The 22872-nt window shown below is 41.4% G+C and overlaps 1 protein-coding gene across 1 annotated transcript; it reads right to left on the bottom strand.

Moving 5' to 3' along the window:
- Positions 1–13823: 13823 nt before the first annotated feature.
- On the bottom strand, positions 13824–22659 carry LOC136678605 (inositol monophosphatase 3-like). The gene is made up of 6 exons (XM_066656654.1): positions 22522–22659; positions 21270–21647; positions 19885–20044; positions 19257–19352; positions 18386–18547; positions 13824–16748 (listed from the first exon to the last, which is right to left on the bottom strand). Exons 2-6 carry the CDS (start codon positions 21606–21608, stop codon positions 16480–16482), a joined length of 1026 nt encoding a protein of 341 aa, XP_066512751.1. The 5' UTR covers positions 21609–21647; positions 22522–22659; the 3' UTR covers positions 13824–16479.
- Between the last annotated feature and the right edge of the window lie 213 nt (positions 22660–22872).

The following is a 22872-nucleotide window of genomic DNA, read 5'->3' on the forward strand; positions in this document are numbered from 1 at the left end:
TGTAATGCACTGCTCCAATTTTCCGCTGGACCCTGGGCCCGGGAGAGTGCGGCCCCGGCCATTCCAGCAAAGACCCTGCACATGGGAAAATACATTACCAGCCTTGTTTACTCTGCCCGAGTGCACAATTGGGATAATTATTATTATTTTTCATCAAAGCCACTGGACACTGATGCAGGTAATTCTGTGAAATGACAGTGGACACACAGAGGGACATGTGCTGATTTAGATGGGGCTTGCCCTGCTTTTCCCACTCTTTCTCTCTTACTCCCTATCTCTCTCTATCTCTTACTTTCTGTTTTTTTACTCTCTCTCTCTCTCTCTCTCTCTCTCTCTCTCTCTCTCTCTCTCTCTCTCTCCTCACTACCAGATCATAGAGGAACAGAAGCATTACCCTGTGACTAAAAAAAGGCAATGAATGCAAATTAACTAAAAATTTTTTGACATTATGTTCTCCCAGCGTGTGTATGGGTTTCCTCCTACAGTCCAAACACACGGGTAGATGTGTGGGTGATGGCTTTGTGAAATTATCTACAGGTGTGCTTGTGTGTGACTGAGAGTGTAATGGATAGGCTCCAGACCCACCGTGACCCAGATCATGATGAAGCAGTTACAAAAGATGAATGAATGAATGGTTTTAATGCTTTTCACCTTCTACTGATAGGTGAGTACACTCTTAAATCTAAGACTCTTTAGAAATGGTAGTTTAGAGTGATGATTCGAATCCCTAGAATCAGAGGGTTATTTATTGTGGCAATGTCCCACCAACCAATCACCATGCTCCACTTAACCCCCTACTAAAGAGAATCAGGGTTTAATTGTGACTAGGATTAAAGGCTGTTAGCTGCCTTTAATCTAAACTTTTTTAAAGTGTGTTTACATTTCCTGTTTTTGAAACTTTGAAGGACACGTGGATGTGTTATGAGTTGCTTTAAGTTTTCACAGTGTCTCCTCATTCCATCTTCCAAGTGAATTCCTGTTTAATTGCGTATTGATTAACCTGATTCCACATTTCGTTCCATTGTTTTTTGAATGTTTCTTGCCTCACAAACCTCACAAACTCTGATTGGTTCCAGCGAGTCGGACACAGCATGACATTTCCAGGAGAGCAGAGCTAAAGAGGACAACCTTTAGCTAAACAGAAGCCTCCTCCTCCTCCGCTGTGACATTTCTGGAAGGTTAACTCTGAGGCTGAACAGCAGAATGTTGGTGTAAACCATGGCGCTGATTCCTGAGGCCCATAATTAGAGATTTAATCAAATCATACCAATATTAGCAGCTGCTGCGCTAACCAAGCTTTTTCTTTGAGAGTGAGTGAAAAAGCTTGGATGTCATCTCTGTGGCGCTGGGGTTTTTCTCAGAGTTGAAATCCTGGGGCATCTTTGTTCTGGAGAGGGAGGAAAGTTTGAGTCCCACACTGAATTAATCTCATCTTCGAGAAGTGGGTGTTAAAGGGAAAATGTCAAATGGCCTCATTTGCATATTCTTCTATTAAAAATGATTGCATTAGATAGCTACTCTGAAAATGGCTCTATTCATGGAGAAATGTGTAATTGCACGGCTTGCTCTGCGCTGCCAGAAATGACTAAACCCGTTTTCTCCTGCGATTCGTTTTCTTTTTTTCTGCTCCCTCCCAGCTGAATTAATATGTATGAGGCAGAGGCAGAGGGGATGGTTCTCTCACCGGTGAAGAGGCGCCATTACAGAACCTCCCGTGATGACTGATGGGAAAATCACAACCATCAAAGTGTCCATCAGTTTCAGCCAATATCTGGACTCAGAATTCCAGGTTCGAAAATGAGTCCTTCATACGGTTCAATCCCAGTTATTTATAGGGCTTCCCCAGTCAATTGTATTCAACTTAGCTGAATTAATACAGCACTGTTGCCCCTTTCTGCTTCTTGTTATACTTCTTCTAAAACAATGGCTTCAAAGCTCAGCACACTCAGAGGAGAACACTTACAGACCGGTTAATGTCCGTTAACCGTCCAGAGGGAGAGGCCAATCACACTCTCGTGGTGTCATATAACATTGTAACTCCTCCAAAAGTTACATAGTGCAGTTTCTGCAGTTCTGCAGAATATCAAGAACAGAGACACTAATATCCCTATTACCGCTTTTAAAGCTGTAAATTTTAGGTCAAAATAGTACTCATTGTTTCTTAGAGCATAGACCTTATGAAACAGAACCAACCAGAAACTGAAGCAAGATCCTCTTCATCCATGTTCTCAGACAGCACTCCAAAAGTGCTGGTATTTTCCCATTCATTTGGTAGAATACCTGCATCTTTGAAGACCATAATTGTTTGGATATTGAAGAGGAACTCGTCGGCTTTTGCAGCCACTTTCCAGGCCATTAACACCACCCCCCACCACCACCTTTACTGGCCACTTACAGTCGATTGATCTGTGTACAAAGCATGTGGGCACCATCCATCTTCCATGGGAAAGCAAGGGAGCTATGATTGACGATTTGGAGCGCATTTTACCCAGAGGCTTTAAAGAGTCTGGAATGATTTTGCTGGGGAAAATGAAGACTGCAACAAATCTATATCATTTGCAGTGTAATGGTTGGTTAGTGTAGTGGATAACACTGCTGTCTGTTACATGGCTGACCGGGAGTCGATTCCCTGCTCAGATAAGCACACGGTGCTGTACCAGTGATGGTCCTTGGGCAAGACTCCTAATGCTACATTCTCTTATGACTGCAGCAGGGTTAGAATTGGAATTCATTTTGAATAAAAGTGTCTGCCAATGACAACTGGATTCAGACTCGCATTTCTGTGACTCAAGACTCGACTCAATCTCAGATTCCAGTGACTTGTGACCAGGCTCACAGCAAATCAACTCATACTCAGATCCCCGACTCGAAAATCTCTAGAATCACCACTTGGCTCTGACTTCACTCCCAGTGATTAATGACTCAAACTCACATTGTAGTGAATTGGGACTTGGGAATTTGACTCACATCAAAATGAATCATGACTCAACTCAAATTCAGTCTCCAGACTCATGATTCAATTTAGATTGCAGGTAGTCTAGGTTCTGACTTGCTTTTGCTGTATAAAATAAAGTTAACTGAAATTGTAACCGTATAAATATTGCTGCTAGCACATTTCTGCTGACCAGTGGTTGTAGACATCTGAAAAAAACTGTTTATTCAGACTCTAAGCTAGTCCATACTTTTCATATATCTCAAAAGGGATGTACATTTCAGCCTTTGTCTTCCTCTAGTTTCGGTCGAGGTGAATCTGTGGACAATTACGATCATTTTGCAGATTGCACTTGATGAATAATAACTGCAGCTATAAGCAGGTCTCTGGTGAAGAAGGGTTATAATGTATTGTCTGCCACGGCAGCTTTGAAGTTACATTCTTCAGAATAATGAGACATGACTCACCCCCTCCTGTGGAGCGAAGCTCTTCAGATGCCGCACTGGGAAAAGACCTGGGAGGTGTGACCACAGCCACTCTGGGAACAATGACAAAATGGACAGCACCCACACTTGCTGGTAACTTTAGAGGAGTTATGGGATTAAGACTTGTAATGACCTCATAATGACCACACTCTCGTTTTCCCTCCTCCAGCGTCACTCATCCACTACTTTTTCCTGAAGACCACTGACTGGACCAGTGCCTCAATCCTGGCACTATGAACCCAGTGTCCTCTGACTCGACTCATGGTTTGTCTTGGATACAAATCTCACAGTTTCATGTCTTGATGTAAAACTGATTGCCAATGACTTGTGGCTTGATTCTGACTTGCATTCAAGTCAGATTAACTTGCCAGTGAATTATGACCTAAGTCCTAATGCGTCCCAGTGACTCTTGATTCAACTTGGACTCACATCCTAGTGACTCGTGACTCAACTTGAGACTGAATCACAATGATTTGTGACTTGACTGGGCCTCGCAGCCTATGACTCTATTTGGGTTTTGAATCACAATGACTCATTATTTGACTTGGAATTGAATTCTAGTGACTCATTACTCAACTTGGCCTCACATCCCAATGAATTGTGACTCAACTTAGGAATGAATCACAGTGAGTCATTACTTGACTCAGATATACATCCTCTTGGTTTCTTGATTCCTCAATGTCACTTGAGACTGAATCACAATCACAGAAGATTTGACTTGGACACACAATCTACTCAAACTCACATTCTCATGATTTGTGATTCAGCTTGGTTTTGAATCCCACTGACTTGTAACTTCAATCCCAGAAACCTGTGACTGAACTTGGTCGAATCATAGTGGGTCATGACATGACTTAGACCTGACTTGGTCTGACAATATCCTCAGCTTATTCTGTTGAAAATGAAGCAGGTCATCATTAGCTTTCCTGGCCTCCCTTTACTGAGTTTATCATACTGACCCCAAAATGGCAAAGACATTCATGAAATTTAAAATATTCAAGACAGAATTTGCATACTCATATTGTCAACACACACACACACACACACTCACAAGCACACGCATCTATTTGCCTTTGAATGTTATGATGTACTCAGTACCCAAATGAGCACCTGGAATCCAGTCTTTTGATGTCCAGTTTCCTTCTTGAAATGCCCTGGTTATAATTCATGACATTTATAATACAATATAATATAATTAAAAAAAACTTACAAAGCCTTAAACCAAATCCTTGTATATCAATTTTCAATTTCTGACATCATTGGTCAGCTGTCCTTGACATGTGACAAGATCCACATAAATTACCCAAAATTCATTCATTCATTGCCTGTAACCGTTTATCCATTTCAGGGTCACAGTGGGTCCGGAGCCTACCTGGAATCATTGGGCGCAAGGCAAGACCACACCCTGGAGGGGGCGCCAGTTCTTTACAGGGCGACACACACTCACACATGCCGTCACTTTTGAGTCACCAATCCAGCTACCAATGTGTGTTTTTGGACCACAGGAGGAAACTGGGGTACCCAGAGGAAACCCACATACCAAAGTACTCAAAGACAGTCATCCTGAGGGGGACTTGAACCCACAACTTCCAGGTTCCTGGAGCTGTGCGACTGCAACACTACCTGCTGCGCCACCGAGCCACTCTGACCCAAAATAACTTACTGTGTGAAGGATTTTGTTAATCTGTTTATTTGTTTGTTTCTGACCAGGTGAATGTGTCCAGGAAACCAGACAATGTCATCTTGAACAGACACAGCCTAAAGGCTTGGACACAAACAAAGAAATGCCCAGTGTGGAGCTCTAGTCTCTCTCTCTCTCTCTCTCTCTCTCTCTCTCTCTCTCTCTCATAGATCAATATATCATTTTCATGTCCTTGCACAATCCCTGCACAAAGGAAACACCTCTCTGAAAATTTCTGTCCTACATCCATTATTTGTGTGTTGTCTTAATTTTTTAAAGGGTCCATATGATGGACAGTCACACTTTCCTATATTTTTCTCTTCTTTTTTAAATTAAAGGGTTAAGTGTATTATGTCTGCACAAGTAAACACCAGTCCCTAATCCTTACATTGTACTCTACAGGGTGGGCCATTTATATGGATACACCTTAATAAAATGGGAATGGTTGGTGATATTAACTTTCTGTTTGTAGCACATTAGTATATGGGAGGGGGATGGGGGATGAGGGGGATGACCATGGTGGCCATTTTGAAATTGGCCATTTTGGATCCAACTTTTGTTTTTTCAATGGGAAGAGGGTCATGTGACACATCAAACTTATTGGGAATTTCACAAGAAAAACAATGGTGTGCTTGGTTTTCACAAAACTTTATTCTTTCATGTATTACAAGTTTCTGACCACTTATAAAATGTGTTCAAAGTGCTACCCATTGTGTTGGTTTGTCAATCAACCCTCTTCTCCCACTCTTCACACACTGATAGAAACACCGCAGGGGAAATGCTAGCACAGGCTTCCAGTATTTGTGTGAAATTCCCAATAAGTTTGATGTGTCACATGACCCTCTTCCCATTGAAAAAACAAAAGTTGTATCCAAAATGGCCGATTTAAAAATGGCCGCCATGGTCACCACCCACCTTGAAAAGTTTCCCCCCTCCCGTATACTAATGTGCCACAAACAGGAAGTTAATATCACCAACCATTGCCATTTTATTAAGGTGTATCCATATAAATGGCCCACCCTGTATTTTTGTAGCATCATAAAGACCCTGCAAACCTAACCACTTGAATAAGCACTTGAATGTTCAATAATTTGTGGACTGCTCCTCCAACATTTCTGAAATGAAGGCTATCAGGTCATCGTTTATCCCCTTTTAATTAACAGAGAAATCACAGAACTATACAATATTTTAAGAAAGCCGATCCAAATATCAGCCTCCGTTTGATCCAGTGTCTCTTGCCAAGCCTCTGGATGTCTGCAGGCTATGCTTACTGAAAGCTGTGGAGAGGGAGTAGAGAATTATTTATAAGGTTAAATGATCAGTCACATTAATGTGGCATGGTAATGTATGAAGTAAAAAATGTCGTATCCATATTTCAAAAGACGAACTCCTTTGCCACGTGTCATACTCTGTGATGGATGGCTGTGAGGATCAGTGATATAATGAAGCAGCTCAGTTAGTTTAGCGTAATTTGGGATGCTTTGTCAAATGCAGGAGCATAAAAAAAGAGATATACCTTCTTATGAAACTGATTTCAAAGCCCACTTCACCATTGCCTTTAACTTCACAGTAGATTTAGCTCTGTGTAATGAGCCGCAGGGTGTAGTGGAGCAGAACGCAGAAGGCCTGCAGATATTGATTGAGCACTGCCACTTTAATTGTGCTGAAATGGTTCATTAACTTCAATTTTAAGCTTATGATTTCAGTGTGTTTAAACAAAACTTCTGTCAAACAACTTTACCAACACAACTTTACATACTGCACATCTGTACGTTCACTTTATTTCCAGGTAAAACAGCCATTAAGTACCTTACATTAAATACAATAAACATGTGATATCACTGCCACATAGCTGTAGGGTCTCGGGGTCCTGGGTTCAATCATTACCTCGGGGTCAGTCTCTGTGAGGAGTTTAGTGTGTTCTCCAAGTGTCTGTATGGGTTTCCTCCAGGTGCTCTGGTTTCCTCCAACAGTCCAAAACATGTTTTTATTAAATTGGCCCTGTGAAACTGTCCACACGTGTGAGTGACTGGGTGAATATGTGAAATTGTTCCCAGGTGTGTGTGTGTGAGTAACAGAGTGAATGTGTGAAATTGTTCCCAGGTGTGAGTGTGTGATACCATGTGATGGACTGCGTCCTGTCAAGAGTGTGCTCCTGCCTTGCGTCCAGTGATCAGGATGAAATGATTACAGAAGATGAGCGAATGAGTTAGTGCTCCCCATCCAAGTAGCAGTTTATTAAGATGCAGCAACCTCTTTTGTGTGTCTTGAAGGAGGCCTGAGTTACTGAGTAGAACTGGCAACGATTCAAATTATTGAATAAATTGAGTGAAGAAGAGATGATACTTTTTCATGGAGCACATTAGCAGTGTTTAAACAGAACAGCTCCTGTCAGGAACATTTTCACATGGAAAACCTGCTTCGTGCCCGGGTGTGTCTTCCCTTCACATTGTATTATGGGCTTTTCTGTACCTAATTACTGATATTTAAATGTGGGTTAGTCTGACAAGTTGTGTTTCCATCACCGGGAAGAAGCAGTTAACAGTTCAAAAGGCAAAAAGTATTAATGCACTGGAATGGCCTTTAAATGCTGGATTCAGTGTTATTCATATAACTACTGCTTTTACTAAAAGAACCTTTAAAGTATAAAAATTTAATAAAAATATTTTGTAAGTTAAATCTTCTGTGACAACACTGTACACTAAAAAGATGCACTTTAAAGACACATTTAGAAGATGACCCTTGTTTTCACTGCTTTTGCTCCTCCATCTTCTTGGCTTCGTTGTCCTGACCTTGCAGGTCACTCAAGAGGTTTTCAGAAACAAAGAGAGGAAAGAGAAGAAGAAAAGGCCATCATGTGTCATCTCACTGAGGTTGAGAAACATTTTTGTCTCTTGGGCAGAACCCAGGGGTGTCAAGGTCCCTCCATCTGTAGATGAGATGCAGGCAGATGGTGGGGATAATTACTCGAAGCCCGAGGAAGATAGACATGGAGGCTAGCGTTTGAAGAGACTTTATGATGGAATTAAAATGCCTTCGAGCTGACCACAGGGGTGGCCCATGAGAGCCAGGAGATGAAAATGAACAGATCAGTGCGTGACTGTTGTCATGGGACAAAGTTTCTTTGACATTGGAGAACACTGATGTTAGGTTTGTATGTTAATTTAATAAGTCAAAATAGGTGTTCTCTATGGGCTATGAATGTAAAAACATGAAAAAATAACACATCTCTACAACAAAGTTCATTTCTGCTATCTCCCCTATGGGATTTTCAGTGCTATATTAGCACTTCAAATTATATGTTTTTCCCAGACCTTCATCATGTATATATTATTTTAACCATGTGATATTTTGTGCAGAGATTCCCCTTCCATTTCTTACAACCAACTGAAACCTGGCTATAACTCATATGATTCTCAGTAGCACATCTAAAATTTATACAAGGCCTAAGGTGATACATGTATTTCTGAGAAGTGATTGGTTGATTCCTATTTTGCTTCATACACTATATGGACTAAAGTATTCTGACAAATACATATTAAACATACAAGAGCTTTTATGTCATATCATTCTAAATCAACAAGCATTAATATGGAGTTGGCTCACCCTTTGGAGCTATAACAGCAGGTTCAGATCTCTGCAGTTATCTAGGCAGCAGAACACTCTCAACTTTTATGCATAGTGTGCCTGAGCAATAGGCGAACCTGCTTGGTAACTTTATGCAGTCTGCCATTTTATGGCTGAGTTGCTGTGGTTCCTTATCGCTTCCGATTCTCAGTAAAACTGATCATTCACTATCTAGGAGGGAGGACATTTCACAAATTGATTTAGCAATGGTGACATCCTAATAAAGTACCATGCTCAAATTCAGTGGGCTCTTTGGAATAACCCATTCTTTCAAATATCTTTGCAAAACAGGGCTAGGTGCTTGATTTTATACACCTGAGGCAGTGGGACTGAATGAAACTCCTGAAATCAATGATTAGGTCTTCTGTCCCAATACTTTTTGTCCATATTGTGTAATTATTTTGGCTGTTAATCCAACTTTAGGGCTTTCACTTCAGCTTCTGAAGGCCCAGCCTGTGGTAGAGCATGCTTGACAATTTCCTCTTAAATAACAGAGAAAAAAGCTAATCTTATTAAATTCCATTGGCCATTTCAAGATTTAAACCCTTATGTTTCCAATCAAATCCTAACAAATAAATTAGTGTATTATTACAACTTCATGGGCCTGAATACAACAAACACAGTGACTGTCTTTAATACGGGGGACAGAAGAAGCAAGACGTATATTTTTCAATACAAGTAATCATCAGTCTGCCTCTGTATTGCTTTAAGTCTTGTCATGTTCAGCTTGGATCCTTTCGGACATTTCTATCAAACTGAAGCACATGGTGAATGGGTTAACAGCCTGGAAATTATGTCAAAGAGGCAGCAAGGTGCAGTTTTATTTCAAAAACTCAAGTGCTAATCTTCATGGCCTCCCCACTATTATCCTGGCGCTTTAATAATGGTGAAAACTGAAGAGGAAAGACTCTCGGTCTGGAGATACAAGTGTTAGTGGCAGTAAACGTCTTCTGATGCTTTTTCTTGCCTTCCAGAAGCCTGATGTGTCCTCTTTGGGACAGGTTTTGTGACCAGACACACTCCCTCAGCTCCTTTACAGCATCTGCTTGTTACCCAACAACACCACTTATCACCTGCTTCATTTCCTAACTCTAAATAAAAGAACCTGTTAAAGGTGCACGCCAGTGTTCCTCAACCTAAACTCTACCTGCCCCACCTTTAACATATGGCCTGTTACCACAGACAGGCATTCAGACACGTTTCTCTGAACGTAGAAAAGAGCAGAAAACCCAATGAGTCAAAATATGTTTCTAATAAAAGCCAAAGGGCAGATGCTGAAGTCCTTATTATATGTGAAGCACCTTCCCTTTGACTTCTAGTATAATGTCTTTTATAACATAATACAAAATATGGGGTTGGTGGCACATTAAAAAGCTTGGTTCATATCCCTCCTCTGTGAGTTCAGGCTTGTCTCTTGTGATTTTGTGAATAAAAAGCATTGCCTTGCTCTGTTTCTCCAAGATGGAGACTCCCTTCATCATTGACCATACAGGAGCTTTGTTTTTAGTTCTACAAGTACAGACTGTAGTCCATCTGTGGCTCTGCATACTTGATCTGCATACAGACTGCAGTTAACAAAAGCAACAGGACAAAATCAGACAGTGAGAGACACAGAGAAGCAATATGTTGTAATATATCATTTATATCACTGATACAAATGAACGCAGCAGTCTGAAGTTTGCATGGACCCTGCTATCAGCGAGACAGCCATGCAAATTAATTATAGAGTCCTAAGGGTAATATTAGAGCTCATTACTTATTTGAGCCAGCACAGAGACTTTTACGGGCTTTTACAGCAGCACCTTATTTCCCGGCCTTATCCCCGGCCCTATATTAAACACTTAGGAGTGACTGGGTATCTGATAAATAAAGGAGGCTAATTAAATCCTCCCGTCCTCTGCTGATGATTCCCGTAAGGTTGGCCACTATTTTAATTAGCCTCGCCGTATTTCTGGGGGTGAGAGCGTGGGTGGAAACCACCGCGAAGGTGACAAAACAGACATTTTAATTTGCCGAGTCGCTCGTTTGAAGATAATTACTTCTACAGGTGTTGGTGGGTGCCCTTCTCTTTTTTATTGGCCCTCTGACTGCCATGCCATAATTGCGTACAAACTCCAGCTCTGTTTAAACTTCAGACTATAAAACCACAGGCAGGAACGACAGGAGGATGCTGGCTCATGGCTTTCCTTGATCTCCCTTTAAAATCGAGGAACCACATGGAACCAAAGTGGGTTGTTCAGAGCACTGTCATAGAACCTTTTTTGGTTCCTTTAAATACTTTTAAATCAGGCACCACCAAATGGTGGACCACAGTCCGGACCTGGACCAAGCGATTGTTCAGTCCATATTCGTGAGATTTATAATAAATTAATGAGTAAAATAATCACTTTAGTCACACTTTTGGCTGTAGACCACAGCTAATCCAATTAATACGGCAATATTCATTCATTCATTCATTCATTCATTCATTCATTCATTGTCTGGGTCCTGAAGCCTACCCGGAATCACACACTCACACATTCACTCATACATTCACACCTATGGACACAATTGAGTCGCCAATCCACCTGCCAATGTGTGTTTTTTTGGACCGTGGGAGGAAACCGGAGCAAACCCACGCAGACACAGGGAGAACACACCAAAGTCCTCACAGACCCAGACAGTCACCCAAGACGGTCTTGAACCCACAACCTTCAAGTCCCTGGAACTGTGTGACTGCGACACTTCCTGCTGTGCCTCCGTGCTGCCCAATATGACAATAACTTCTCTCAATTTAGATAGAATAAAAACACCATGGGCAGTCCACTAGAGAGAGTGAGAGTGAGGACAGTGCGGTAAGTTCACAAGAGAGTATGGGAGGCTTTGTACTTAAAGCAACACTAGGTAGTATTTTTACCAGCTTCAAAATCATTGTTATGCTCCACTGAGCTGTAATGAGAATGGAGCCCAGGCTCAGCACTGCAGGAACTGTACTATGTAACTTTTAGAGGAGAGTAGTATACACTGCTAGCTATGCTGTGGGTTCAGACCTACGTTTGGTGGGCACTATCCACTGTATACGAGTATGTCTGTAGTCGGAGACTGACCATTGATGAGGCGTTAGAAGATAAGACTAACTATCACTAGCAGATGGGAAACAGTCTCAAAGTGTGCACTAGTCTGATGTTACTGATAAAGTCACCAGTCAGATGTTGGCCAGCTGTTGGAGAACAGGCCCCAGCTGTATCCACGGGGCTCCTGTTGTTTTATTTGACCATTTAGCTTCACAGGAAAGACATAAATGCTCCAGATCTCCATTTCTCACAGAGTCATCATTTGTGTAAAGCCCTTTTCAGGTAAACAGCTTTCAGTGCCCTCCCCTGGAGCTCCATCTTGTCGACAGCAGTCTTCTCTTCCTCTAAAAGCCATTACCTTCACTGTGATAATCCTGAGAGCTAATCCTGGTCATCTGAATCCTGCAGCGTGACGCTCCATCTGCGATTTAAGATGCTGCCTCAGACTCATTGCGTAGGTCTGATGTACAGCAGTGCTGTGGGAGTTCGTTCGGCACTTTTCTGTATTGTTCATTTTGTAACATGACACATGCACTCTACAGAAGGAAATGCAACTAAATCCCTTTTCCTGGAGTGGTAGATGTAGCTAAAAGAAATGAGATGTCAGTGCCATTTTTACAGTAGCTGAGTGCAACAGTGGGTGGTAGAGAGGGGCTACAGCTGGAGTCACTGCCACAGAGCTTTTAGTTCTTGGGGGTCTCTATCTGTGAGGAGTGTGGTGTGTTCTCACTGTGTCTGTGTGGGTTTCCTCTGGGTGCTGTGGTTTCCTCTCACAGTCTAAACACCCATGCGGGTAAATGGATATGTTGTGAAAAATTATCCATAGGTGTAATCTCTATAGAAAGCACTGACCAATAGAAAGGTTTGCTGTAAAGCAACTGTGTACCTGTGTAACTGTGTAAAGGTAACCAAGTGTGTACCTTTAAGTTAATTCATGTCCAGGACTGTTTTCCTCAGATTCTATTTTATGACTCCAGATTAAGTAATAACTATTAGTGATGGGAGATCACACAGTTCTGTTTGAACTGGATACGAATACATGGGAGATCTGGAGCTGTCTGAGCTTCAGTAAAACAGTGTGAACACAGCGCCTTCCTGCTGCGTTTCATTCATTCATTATCTGTAAGTGCTTATCCAGTTCAGGGTCACGGTGGGTCCAGAGTCTACCCGGAATCACTGGGTGCAAGACAGGAACACACCTTGGACCAGGCGCCAGTCCTTCACAGGGCAACACACATGCCCTTGCAGTGTTTCATTTAAACATAATTATAAATAATCAGAGGCCTAAGGGGATAGTTTGCAGCTAGTTTTGCTCCACCAATTAGAGCAGTGTCCAGCTGCGATCAGTGTCCATTCCTCAGCAAGCCTGGACACTAGCACGTTTTATGCAATTTCACCAAACATTCAATATTTCTGAATATTTCAGTTACACCTCCACACAAAGTGGTCACTTTATTAGAAACACCTGCTTTTCTGAAAGGCCATTATTTCCACATGCTGGCCAATTTAATAGAAACACCTACTTTACAGTTTTGCATAGTGACCAATTTATTAGAAACACCTACCTACATTAAGTAGTCGTTTATTGAAAGCACCTACCTCTTACCGCCACAGACATGGTCAGTTTATTGGAAACAATTAACCTGAACACCTGCCTTACTAAAAGGTCTTATTTTTTTCACTTGCCTACACAAAGCAGCCACTTTATTGGACATTTCTGTCTATAGATGCACTCCCTAAGAGCAGAATTACAGAGTGTAAATTTTGTTATTCATTTGTTAGTTTCTGACCACAGAAACACGGCTGGACAGTGGACAATCCTCTCTGTGGTTCTGTGGTCAGACAAATGGACAACTGATAAAGTGCAAGGACGGCTAACAACTCAGTAGATGTTTCTTATTGAGTGGCTTGATGAGATAAAATCACTGCGGTTATTCTGCCACCTAGTGGTGCACCTAGTGATTCCAGTTCACGGTAATGCTCCAGTAATAGATCCATAGAAATTTGAAGAGATTCACGGCCACTAACATAAACACAGAGTACTATACAGTTTATTTCTCTCTTTTCATTTGATGATTTGTACAAAAAATGTGTTTGTGACAGTTTAACAAGACAAACCGTCACCTTGTTAAAAAATGAACCTTCTGAAAAAAATGAAAGCTTGCTCTTTATTTCTAACCAAAAAAAAATAAGCTAAAATTAAAAGTAACAATGACTTTTATCTCATGCCTCAGTCATCTACAGGGGCTCATGCAGGTTTTTAAACAGAAATATCAAAATGACCTGCAAATATATATTTACACTCCATTCTCATGCATACTGACAGACTGAAGAGGAATGAAGCATGAGCCATGCACGCGCACGCACACACACACACACACACATACACACACACAGGTACTGAAAACTCACTCATACGATGGAGTCTGTAATCACAGTGGGAGAATTATTATAAGCGCTACATTAACAAACTGTCCATTGTGCTGCTTCACATAAAACAAAACCAAATGCAAGCATGCACACACACACGCAGGCGCACACACACACACACACACACAATCAAACATGTTTTTCAAAACCCTTTCCCTCAAACAGAACCCGCAGAATATTCCCATCACAATATTATCACCATGTCTTACAAAACTGTATCTGATCTACAGTGAGTCAGGAGTCAGTGTTTGAACTAGAGAACAGAGTGCTTCATGAGTGTGTTCCCACAGACACCGTGGAGTAGTGCCATGCACAGGATCAGTTCACAGTTAAGAAAAAAAAAAACAATCAATAACATATTTTGCATATTAATAAAGCAGATGTGTGGCCAATTATCAGATCACACTCTCTCCTTATTCCAAATGCAGTCAATCAGCCGAGACACGTTTGGTTTCTGAAGTTTACTTCAATATCTGCACTCAGACTAACTCCAGTTAACAGCTTTGTTTAATCTAGCTTCATGGAGCCAGATATGACTTCGCCTTGGGGAACTGGTCAGGGGAGGCTAGGGACTACATGTAGGTAGAAGGTTTATGTGGGAGATGGTGGAGTTCAGCAGGGGGCGCTGGTGCACTTGTGAACAGTTCCTAAAGAACAACAAGCCTGTGAGTAGCTCATGGATGTAAACTAAGAGTGTGTTGAAACTGTGGCCTGTTCACTATATAGTGCACTATTTTTGTGATTCTGCCATTTTGTAGTAGTGTCTGCAAAAACAAAACAAACAAACAAAAAAAAACAGTGGACAACTTTCAGTGCATTAAAACCATCCCACAATGCACTTCAAAAAGAAGTGTACCACCACTGTATGGTAGTGGATAGCGGATACCCAAAATTCACTGGATTGTTTGGTAGTGAACAGAAATTTTTCACTACCCTCCTGAATTCAGTTCCCTATAATAGTGCACTATATAGTGAGAAATGTAGGGAACAGTAAATAGGGCGCCATTTCAGACACAATGTAAGTTAGCATGGTGGTATATAGAGTCAATCTCTGTTTGAGAATTTGGAGGCTTGTTTCTAACGATGATGTACTGTTGACTGTGTCAGATATGACTTTCTATCTGGAGATACCGAAAACAGACACAGCTAAAGCTTAAAAAAAATCACTACTCACTGCTGCCCTCTACAGGGAGCGTTTTCCACAAAGCCGTTAGTCAGACACAGTAAAATATGAGGACTGTCCTGTACACTGTCAGAAAATATTATAAGTGTAGATTATAAAATTGTGTTGATTTCATACACCTCATTTCATCTCCAGGACTTTTATTATGTTACTTTATTTGGCACCGTTCTAAAATGAAAACTTACAAATATTCACCTCTCCTTCTAGAGAAGAGAATGTAATGTACCTTTAGGGAAGACAACAGGACTTTAACAGCACTGCTGTACCTTTAAAGGTACATTTAAACTGTTTGTACCTTTAGTGACCAATAATGTACCTCTACTGTACCTTTTTTTCTGAGAGTGTAGGATCGTCAATTGTATCCAATAAGAAAAGAGCAGAGGGACAGACCTGAATTCTGGACTTACGTTGTCGCTAACTGAGAAACCCTGCTTTGTGGAATACACCCAGGTGTTACTAACCATTATTAACCAATATTACTCACCACTCCCTTTAAAGAATAAATAAATCAACATCAGCTATTGAGAAGTTACAAGCTGTAATGAATAAACTGACGTGCTAATGTGGTTTGTAACATCTACGAAATAACAATAACGCAGCAAACATATATAACTTCAGACAAAAACGTCTTGGCCAGTTGCCTACATTTAGATTAAAAAGGTGCAATTGTGAAAACGTGACGTTTCGGCAAATTACAGCTTTAATAACTTCATCGCACTGAACATAATGAGAGAACGTACCGAGGTCTGAGATTTGTGCTGAACATGGGGATTAATAATTATTCACACGGCATGACCGAGTCCCTGCCCTTTCTTATGATGTATAATCAAAATTTAAAGACTTCTTCAGGAAGAATAACCCCGACTTTAAACATTTTTACATGTTAAGCACGGACAGTTTAACCCATTATTCACCACAAAGTCTCTGCCTCAGGCCCAGAAAAAAGCTTCTAGTAAACACTATTCACCTCTGAGGAACTGAGTGGCTGCCTCAGTCACATTCACCTTGTGCTTTAACAGGTTCTTCATCATTTAAACATAAGTCTGTGGTGGCCCTCAAATGAGCCAAAGCGTTACGGACCACCCCCTTCAGTATTTATTCTCGTCCCATGGTGGGAGTCTGTTGACAAGAGCTTTGTGGTCAATGTGGATGCTGGCCAGCACGCCGCCCGTGTTCTTTTCCGAGCCTGTGTAGTCGATCTCGTCCCCTTTAAGGGTGGTCAAGTGACCCCCTACAGCTTTTAAAATGGCGTTTCCGGCGCAGATGTCCCACTTTTTAATAAATGTCACATGGATGTACATATCGGCTTTCTCGTATTTTTCATCAGTGGCATCCAGAAGAGCGAGCACTTTGTATCCTGCGAAAGCAAAAACATTCATTCTTACATTTTCATTCATTTGTTCATTCATTCATTCATTTTCAGTAATGCTTCATTCTGATGAGGGCCACATGGGTCCAGAGACTGCATGGAATCACTGTTCCAAATGAAGGAACACACCTCGAACAGAGCTCGGGTCCAGCAAGGGACCATATTTAGCTCACAAAAAATTAGACAATGGCATGTAATGACATGAAATTCTCTTAAAAATGTTCAACCAGCTAGTGTAGAGCCTCCTCAGAAGTGAAGAGGCTGTTATTGCAGCAAAGAAGAACAAAGTTACTATTAATGCTCTTCATTTCAGAAGAGATTCTGGATGAGACAATGTCCACAAACCTTTATATGGTGCCAAAATAGGTTCTAAAATTCTGAGAACCGAAAAACGGAATATTTCTGTATATAATCGTCTATTTTGAGGTTAATATTCCTGAAGAATCCATTTTCGGATTCAGGGCTTAACTTCAGCAGCCAATGACTGGCTAGATTCAACCCCCTCCGGTCAAAAGTCAAAAGCAAGAAACGTCTGCAGGCGACAGCGAGACTGAGAGAAGCGCAACTGAGAAAAGGCAGAACGAAAGCGAATCACATTCTTCAAGAATATTAACCCCAAAATAGACGATTGCATACAGAAATATTCTGTTTATAAACCTGTTTTATAACTCTCAATATTAATGACAGTTTTCTCAATTACAAAATGACATTTATTGATTACGGATTCTGTGTTTTGGTTCTCGGAACTTTATTTTGACGCCTTACCTTTAACCATGCATTTTAATTTACTGGTTGTCTATGAAATGATCAGGAGTTTCAGAGAGCAGGAGACATAAAGCCAACATTTAAAGCTTCTCTATACACTCTTAGAACAAAAGACAGGCAGCAATTCATAATCACTCTACAGCACCTGTTCTACGGCATAGGAAAATATAATATATGGCTCAAGGTAAGAAGCTCAGAATCTCTTAGTGGAGAGAAACCATCCCCAAAAAGTAGTTGTTTTAATAAATGTACCGTTGACTGTGTCAGATATGACTTTCTAGCTGGAGATACCGAAAACAGACACAGCTAAAGCTTAAAAAAAACACCACTCACTGCTGCCCTCTACAGGGAGCGTTTTTCACAAAGCAGTTCGTCAGACACAGTAAAATCGGAGGACTGTCCCGTACACTGTCAGAACATTTGTCACTGTGGTTGTACCCTCAAGGGAACATATTTGTACATTTAATTAGGGAACATCATTGTACCTTATTCTATTATAAGTGTAGATTTTAAAATTGTGTTGATTTCATACGCCTCATTTCATCTCCAGGACTTTTATTATGTTACTTTATTTGACACCATTCTAAAATGAAAACTTACAAATATTCACCTCTCCTTCTAGAGAAGAGAATGTAATGTACCTTTAGGGAAGACAACAGGACTTTAACAGCACTGCTGTACCCTTAAAGGTACAAAAAGTAGTTGTTTTAATAAATGCAACCGACCTTTGTACACTAGTTTTGACTAGTTTTTATCTAAAAGACAAGGACGTCGGCAGTAGCGATCACTCAGCCTTAAAGTGAACTTATAATTCCTACTCCAGAAACCTTTGTAATAATGTGTTCTAATAAGTACGGTACCTGCGCCCCCTGCTGGAATGATCTCGGTACTGTTCCCAAAAGCCTGCTGGACAAAGCCCTTGACTTTTCCGGCATGTGAGCGGGACACGATGACCTTGGGGTTGAGGGAGTTGTAGGACTGTCGGGGTTTGATATTGGTTGCTCCGTCCACCATTCCCCAAGCTGAGAAATAAAAGACGACACAGTTCAGTAACAAGTAATAACTAATCCTTTCTAAGTGTATATCCCACATCAGATTAAGAATCAAACTGCTCTGAAATCCTTGAATGAGTTTATGCTTCATAGTAAACATAGTAAGCGTGGTACAGAATCTCAGACATATCCAGGCCACTAAATATCTGATTAACAATGGTTTTATAAAGTGAGGAACTGGTGAAAAGGGAAAATAAACAAGGAAATTATTAACAGTAGCTGTGTCGAGTGAAAAATGTAAGGTGGAAATTAAGTTGGCGAATGCCTTTTCATTGGGTAGAGGTTTAAATAAAATGGCGTAAACATTTCTGTGTAAATATAAGTGAATTATTGCTCATATTTTTTAGCTAAAATTCAAAGGTTCTTTAAGTTGTCTTGTGCTTGTTTGTGTAGGTTTCCTCAACCTGGCAACTCACATGAACTTTGCCTCTGGGGAGGAGGGGGAGCTTACTCACCCCGTTGATTTGAATTTGGACTGCGGAACCCTTTTTAAAAACTTACTATAAGTACTACTGATTGCTCCTTTAAACATGGAGTGGCTTCCCCTGTTTCATACTGTGAATTCGGGATGAGCGGCTCTGTAACACGTCTTTAAACATCACGTTGCCTTTATTTCCCCTTTTTCGTGTCAGGATTAAAGGTTTATTTGCTGTTGGTTTAAGCAGGTAAACAGACACACCTGTGTACCCAGTGAAGGGTTTGTGGATCACACCTACTACAGGCTCCCCCTCCACAGCCACACACACCATGGTGGTCACATACTGTTTCAGGTCTTCTGTTCAATAGAAGAAACAATAGAGGAGAAACAAAACACAGATCGTTATTGAACAACACCCTTGAAGAGGCAAACGTGGCATATTTCAACATAAGACTAAAACCACAAGGGCCATTCTGGAACAGCTGCACATGAGCTTCATGTCACCATTCTCAGTGGTAAGGACTAGAAGTCTATAAGACCCCAGTATTGGGTTGTGGAGCAGTGGAACTGTGTTATCTGGAGTCCTGGAGCTCCATCCAATACCTTTAAGAGCAATTGTAGTGATGTGTGATCCAGAATTATCCTCCAACATCAGACCTCGTCTGATCAAAAGCACAGAAATGTTCCAAACCTCCTTAGACCAGTAGAGGCAGAGGAACAGAGGAACATCATGGCTATCATTCTGTACATTTCAGACAATATGTTTGTTTCTCTTGCACTGCTCCACAGCCCACTAGCAGATCCCTGCCACTGAGCACGGTGACCTCATGTGTGTCCACTGTAGGTCTGTACTGGGTCTACAAACGTCTGCTGTTTGGAATGAACAGACCTGTGTATTCCTGAGTGGCATCCAGCGGATCGATCCACACGGTCACGCTGTCTGCAGGAACCTCTTTTCCGGCCGGGACGTTGTTCAGGATCTCGGGAGGAATATACCGGTTCCAAACAGTGGCTTCTCCTTCAGAGTTATCACGCTCCTCTGAGTTCACCTGGAAAAGAGACACCAAACATCTGAACAAAAACATACACAAAGACATTCATTCATTCATTGTCTGAAACTGTTTATCCAGGTCAGGGTCGCAGTGGATCTGGAGCCTGCCCGGAATCACTGGGCACAAGGCGGGAACACACCCTGGAGGGGGCGCCAGTCCTTCACGGGGCAACACACACTCACACCGATGGACACTTTTGAGTTGCCAATCCACCTACCAACATTTGTTTTTGGACTGTTGGGGGGAAACCAAAGCACCTGGAGGAAACCCACGCGGACACAGGGAGAACAAACCACACTCCTCACAGACAGTCCCACAGAGCCACAACCTCCAGGTCCCTAGAAATGTGTAAGAGTGACACTACCCCTACACAAAAACTCTTAATTTAAACTATTTTTTTATATAGATTATTATCTAATAATTTGTATAAAACAACTTAGATCGATGTGTTAATGATCCCAAAGGAAATGTAGCAAATATGTTGTTTCACGGCTTATTAATAAAATAAATAATTGTAAGATGTTTAAGTGGTAAAAATAATATTTTTAAAGCTTATGAAAAATTTGATAATAATATTTTTAGCATGTTATTCAATCCTTTGTGAGAAGTAATATATAGGTTTGTTAAATAAAATAACATAATGTTATAGCTTACTGAAAACAATATTATATAATGAATTAATTTATTTATTTTAAAAAATCTTATAAAGTTGGAATTTTACATCTTACTAATTTTATTATCATAATAAAAGCCTAAAATGCTTTAGAACATCATTTTCCTATCTATCTATCTATCTTTTGTTACACTTATATAGCCTTTCTAGATACCCACGCTTTACAATCCACACTGCTCAGAACACTCAATCCACACACACACTGGCGAGAAGCGGCAGCCAAACGCGGACAGCGTACTCTCGACCAGGAACGACCGTCCACCTGGAGGACTGCATCGGGTACTAGGATTTCACCCAGTACAGAGTGCCAATCCATATCTGGGTGCACACAGACAGAAGCAGAAGCCAATTCGCCTACCCTCCATGTTCTCCACACAGGGAGAACATGGAAACTCCACCCAGATGGGACTTGAACCCAAGATCCCACTGCTGGGAGGCGAATGTGCTAACCACTAAGCTATTAATGATGTGTTGTCAACCTTTTCTCCAGCCGACATGTTAATATTTTTAAACAAATCTAATATCTGCAGGTGTAGCTGTGATAAACACCTGTATGTAAGGGAAGGTGTTTTTGATCAGGTAGTACATCTTCCGGTGGGAGTTCAGGTCTCCGAGTGTGAGCATCTCATTGGCCCCTTCCTTGGTCTTTCCCTTGGATCTCTCTTCGAGTGTGTTCTCCAGACGGATGCGCTTCACCTCCCTGCCTCCCTGCACCGCTGCCTCCATAGAGAGGGCTAACAGCTCACGCAGGTCCACCGTCCTCTTCTGCCTCAGAGCGGCCAGTCTGCTGGACAGTACCCCGGCGTACAGGTGGTAAATGACGCCCAGCCCCAGTAGACAGAACACAGCCACACCCAGAGGAGACAGACGAATCCCCATCGGTGCCATCTTGCCTCTGCTGGTGCTTCAAACCCTGCGCTCTCCTCCCTGAGGGAGAAATGAACATTAGGGCTACAGGTGTTTAGTGGGAGAAAGAAACCTAACTATGGGTACAGTAACTACATTTAGATGCAAATTAGAAGTTCAGTAAACATTAAATGTGATTGTCAAACATGCTTTAACTGAGAGTGTTCCACAAAATGTTGTCTCTGCCTTTACCCCACACACTAGTGCTCTGGAGGGTGTGAGCACACCAAAGAGCAGTGGGCAGCCGTCCCAGCACCCTTGTGCAAGGGCACTTCAGCCATGCATATTGAGGGAGGTGAAATTGCTGTTCTTTCACTTCCACCACTCCCATGACCCCAGCCGTCAATCTTCAACTTTCAATAGTATCTAAATAATACCAGCACCCAGAAACACAATTTTGGTCTTAAATGAATGTAAAAAATATAATAAAATCCATCAGTTCAAAACTCATATTTTAGCTCATAATGTAATACCATTTTACTGATAATATTACATTCCTGGGAGCTGATTAGCCTACATTTTCATGTTGACCATATGTTGTACCTTGTTAGTGGAGAAAGTAATGTGGAATTATTACAGTAATAGGCTCCACACTTTCTTAATGGGAACGGCAGCATAAACAAAAATATCAGATGTGTGTGGAATCAGTCACAGGTCCGCTTTTAAACCATTAGGATCGTTTACAGAGTGATGTTAAACCAGAAAAACACAGGCTACCTGTATTTACTGACTACTGCACACAATTATTAACGACACAATTAAACAACTAGCTATAAGTCTTAACATGGTCTGTTTCCATGTAAATGTTTTGATTTGAAGCGTGTGAACGCAGTGTAACGTTAATATAGAGAACTAACGTTTAGAACCAACAAGAATGCGATTTTCACTAACTCACCGCGTCTCTCCACTCCAGACTATTCCTTTCAAACCGCTGTCAGGAACAGCAGATTTTTACAAGCCCTCAAACAAATGTTTCAGTGTGAGAGAGACACAGCTCCTCAGTCCTGAACAGACTCTGGTTTGTTCCACGTCCGCGGTGGATGACGGCGCACACGCAGAACAAGGGCTCCATTTCAAATCACACCTTACTCCCTACATAGTGAATAACACAGGTCACGAAACTATCTGTTACGCACTTCGATGGTCTACTACATGCTTTACAGCTTATGGGTGCATTTAAAGTGTTTTGCGATAAAAATGCTAACCAAATGATCTACGTGTGTTTGTCGGACCCCTTACTGTAAGA

Source organism: Hoplias malabaricus, chromosome Y (assembly GCF_029633855.1).
Source record: "Hoplias malabaricus isolate fHopMal1 chromosome Y, fHopMal1.hap1, whole genome shotgun sequence".
In the NCBI taxonomy this organism is placed as follows: Eukaryota; Metazoa; Chordata; class Actinopteri; order Characiformes; family Erythrinidae; genus Hoplias; species Hoplias malabaricus.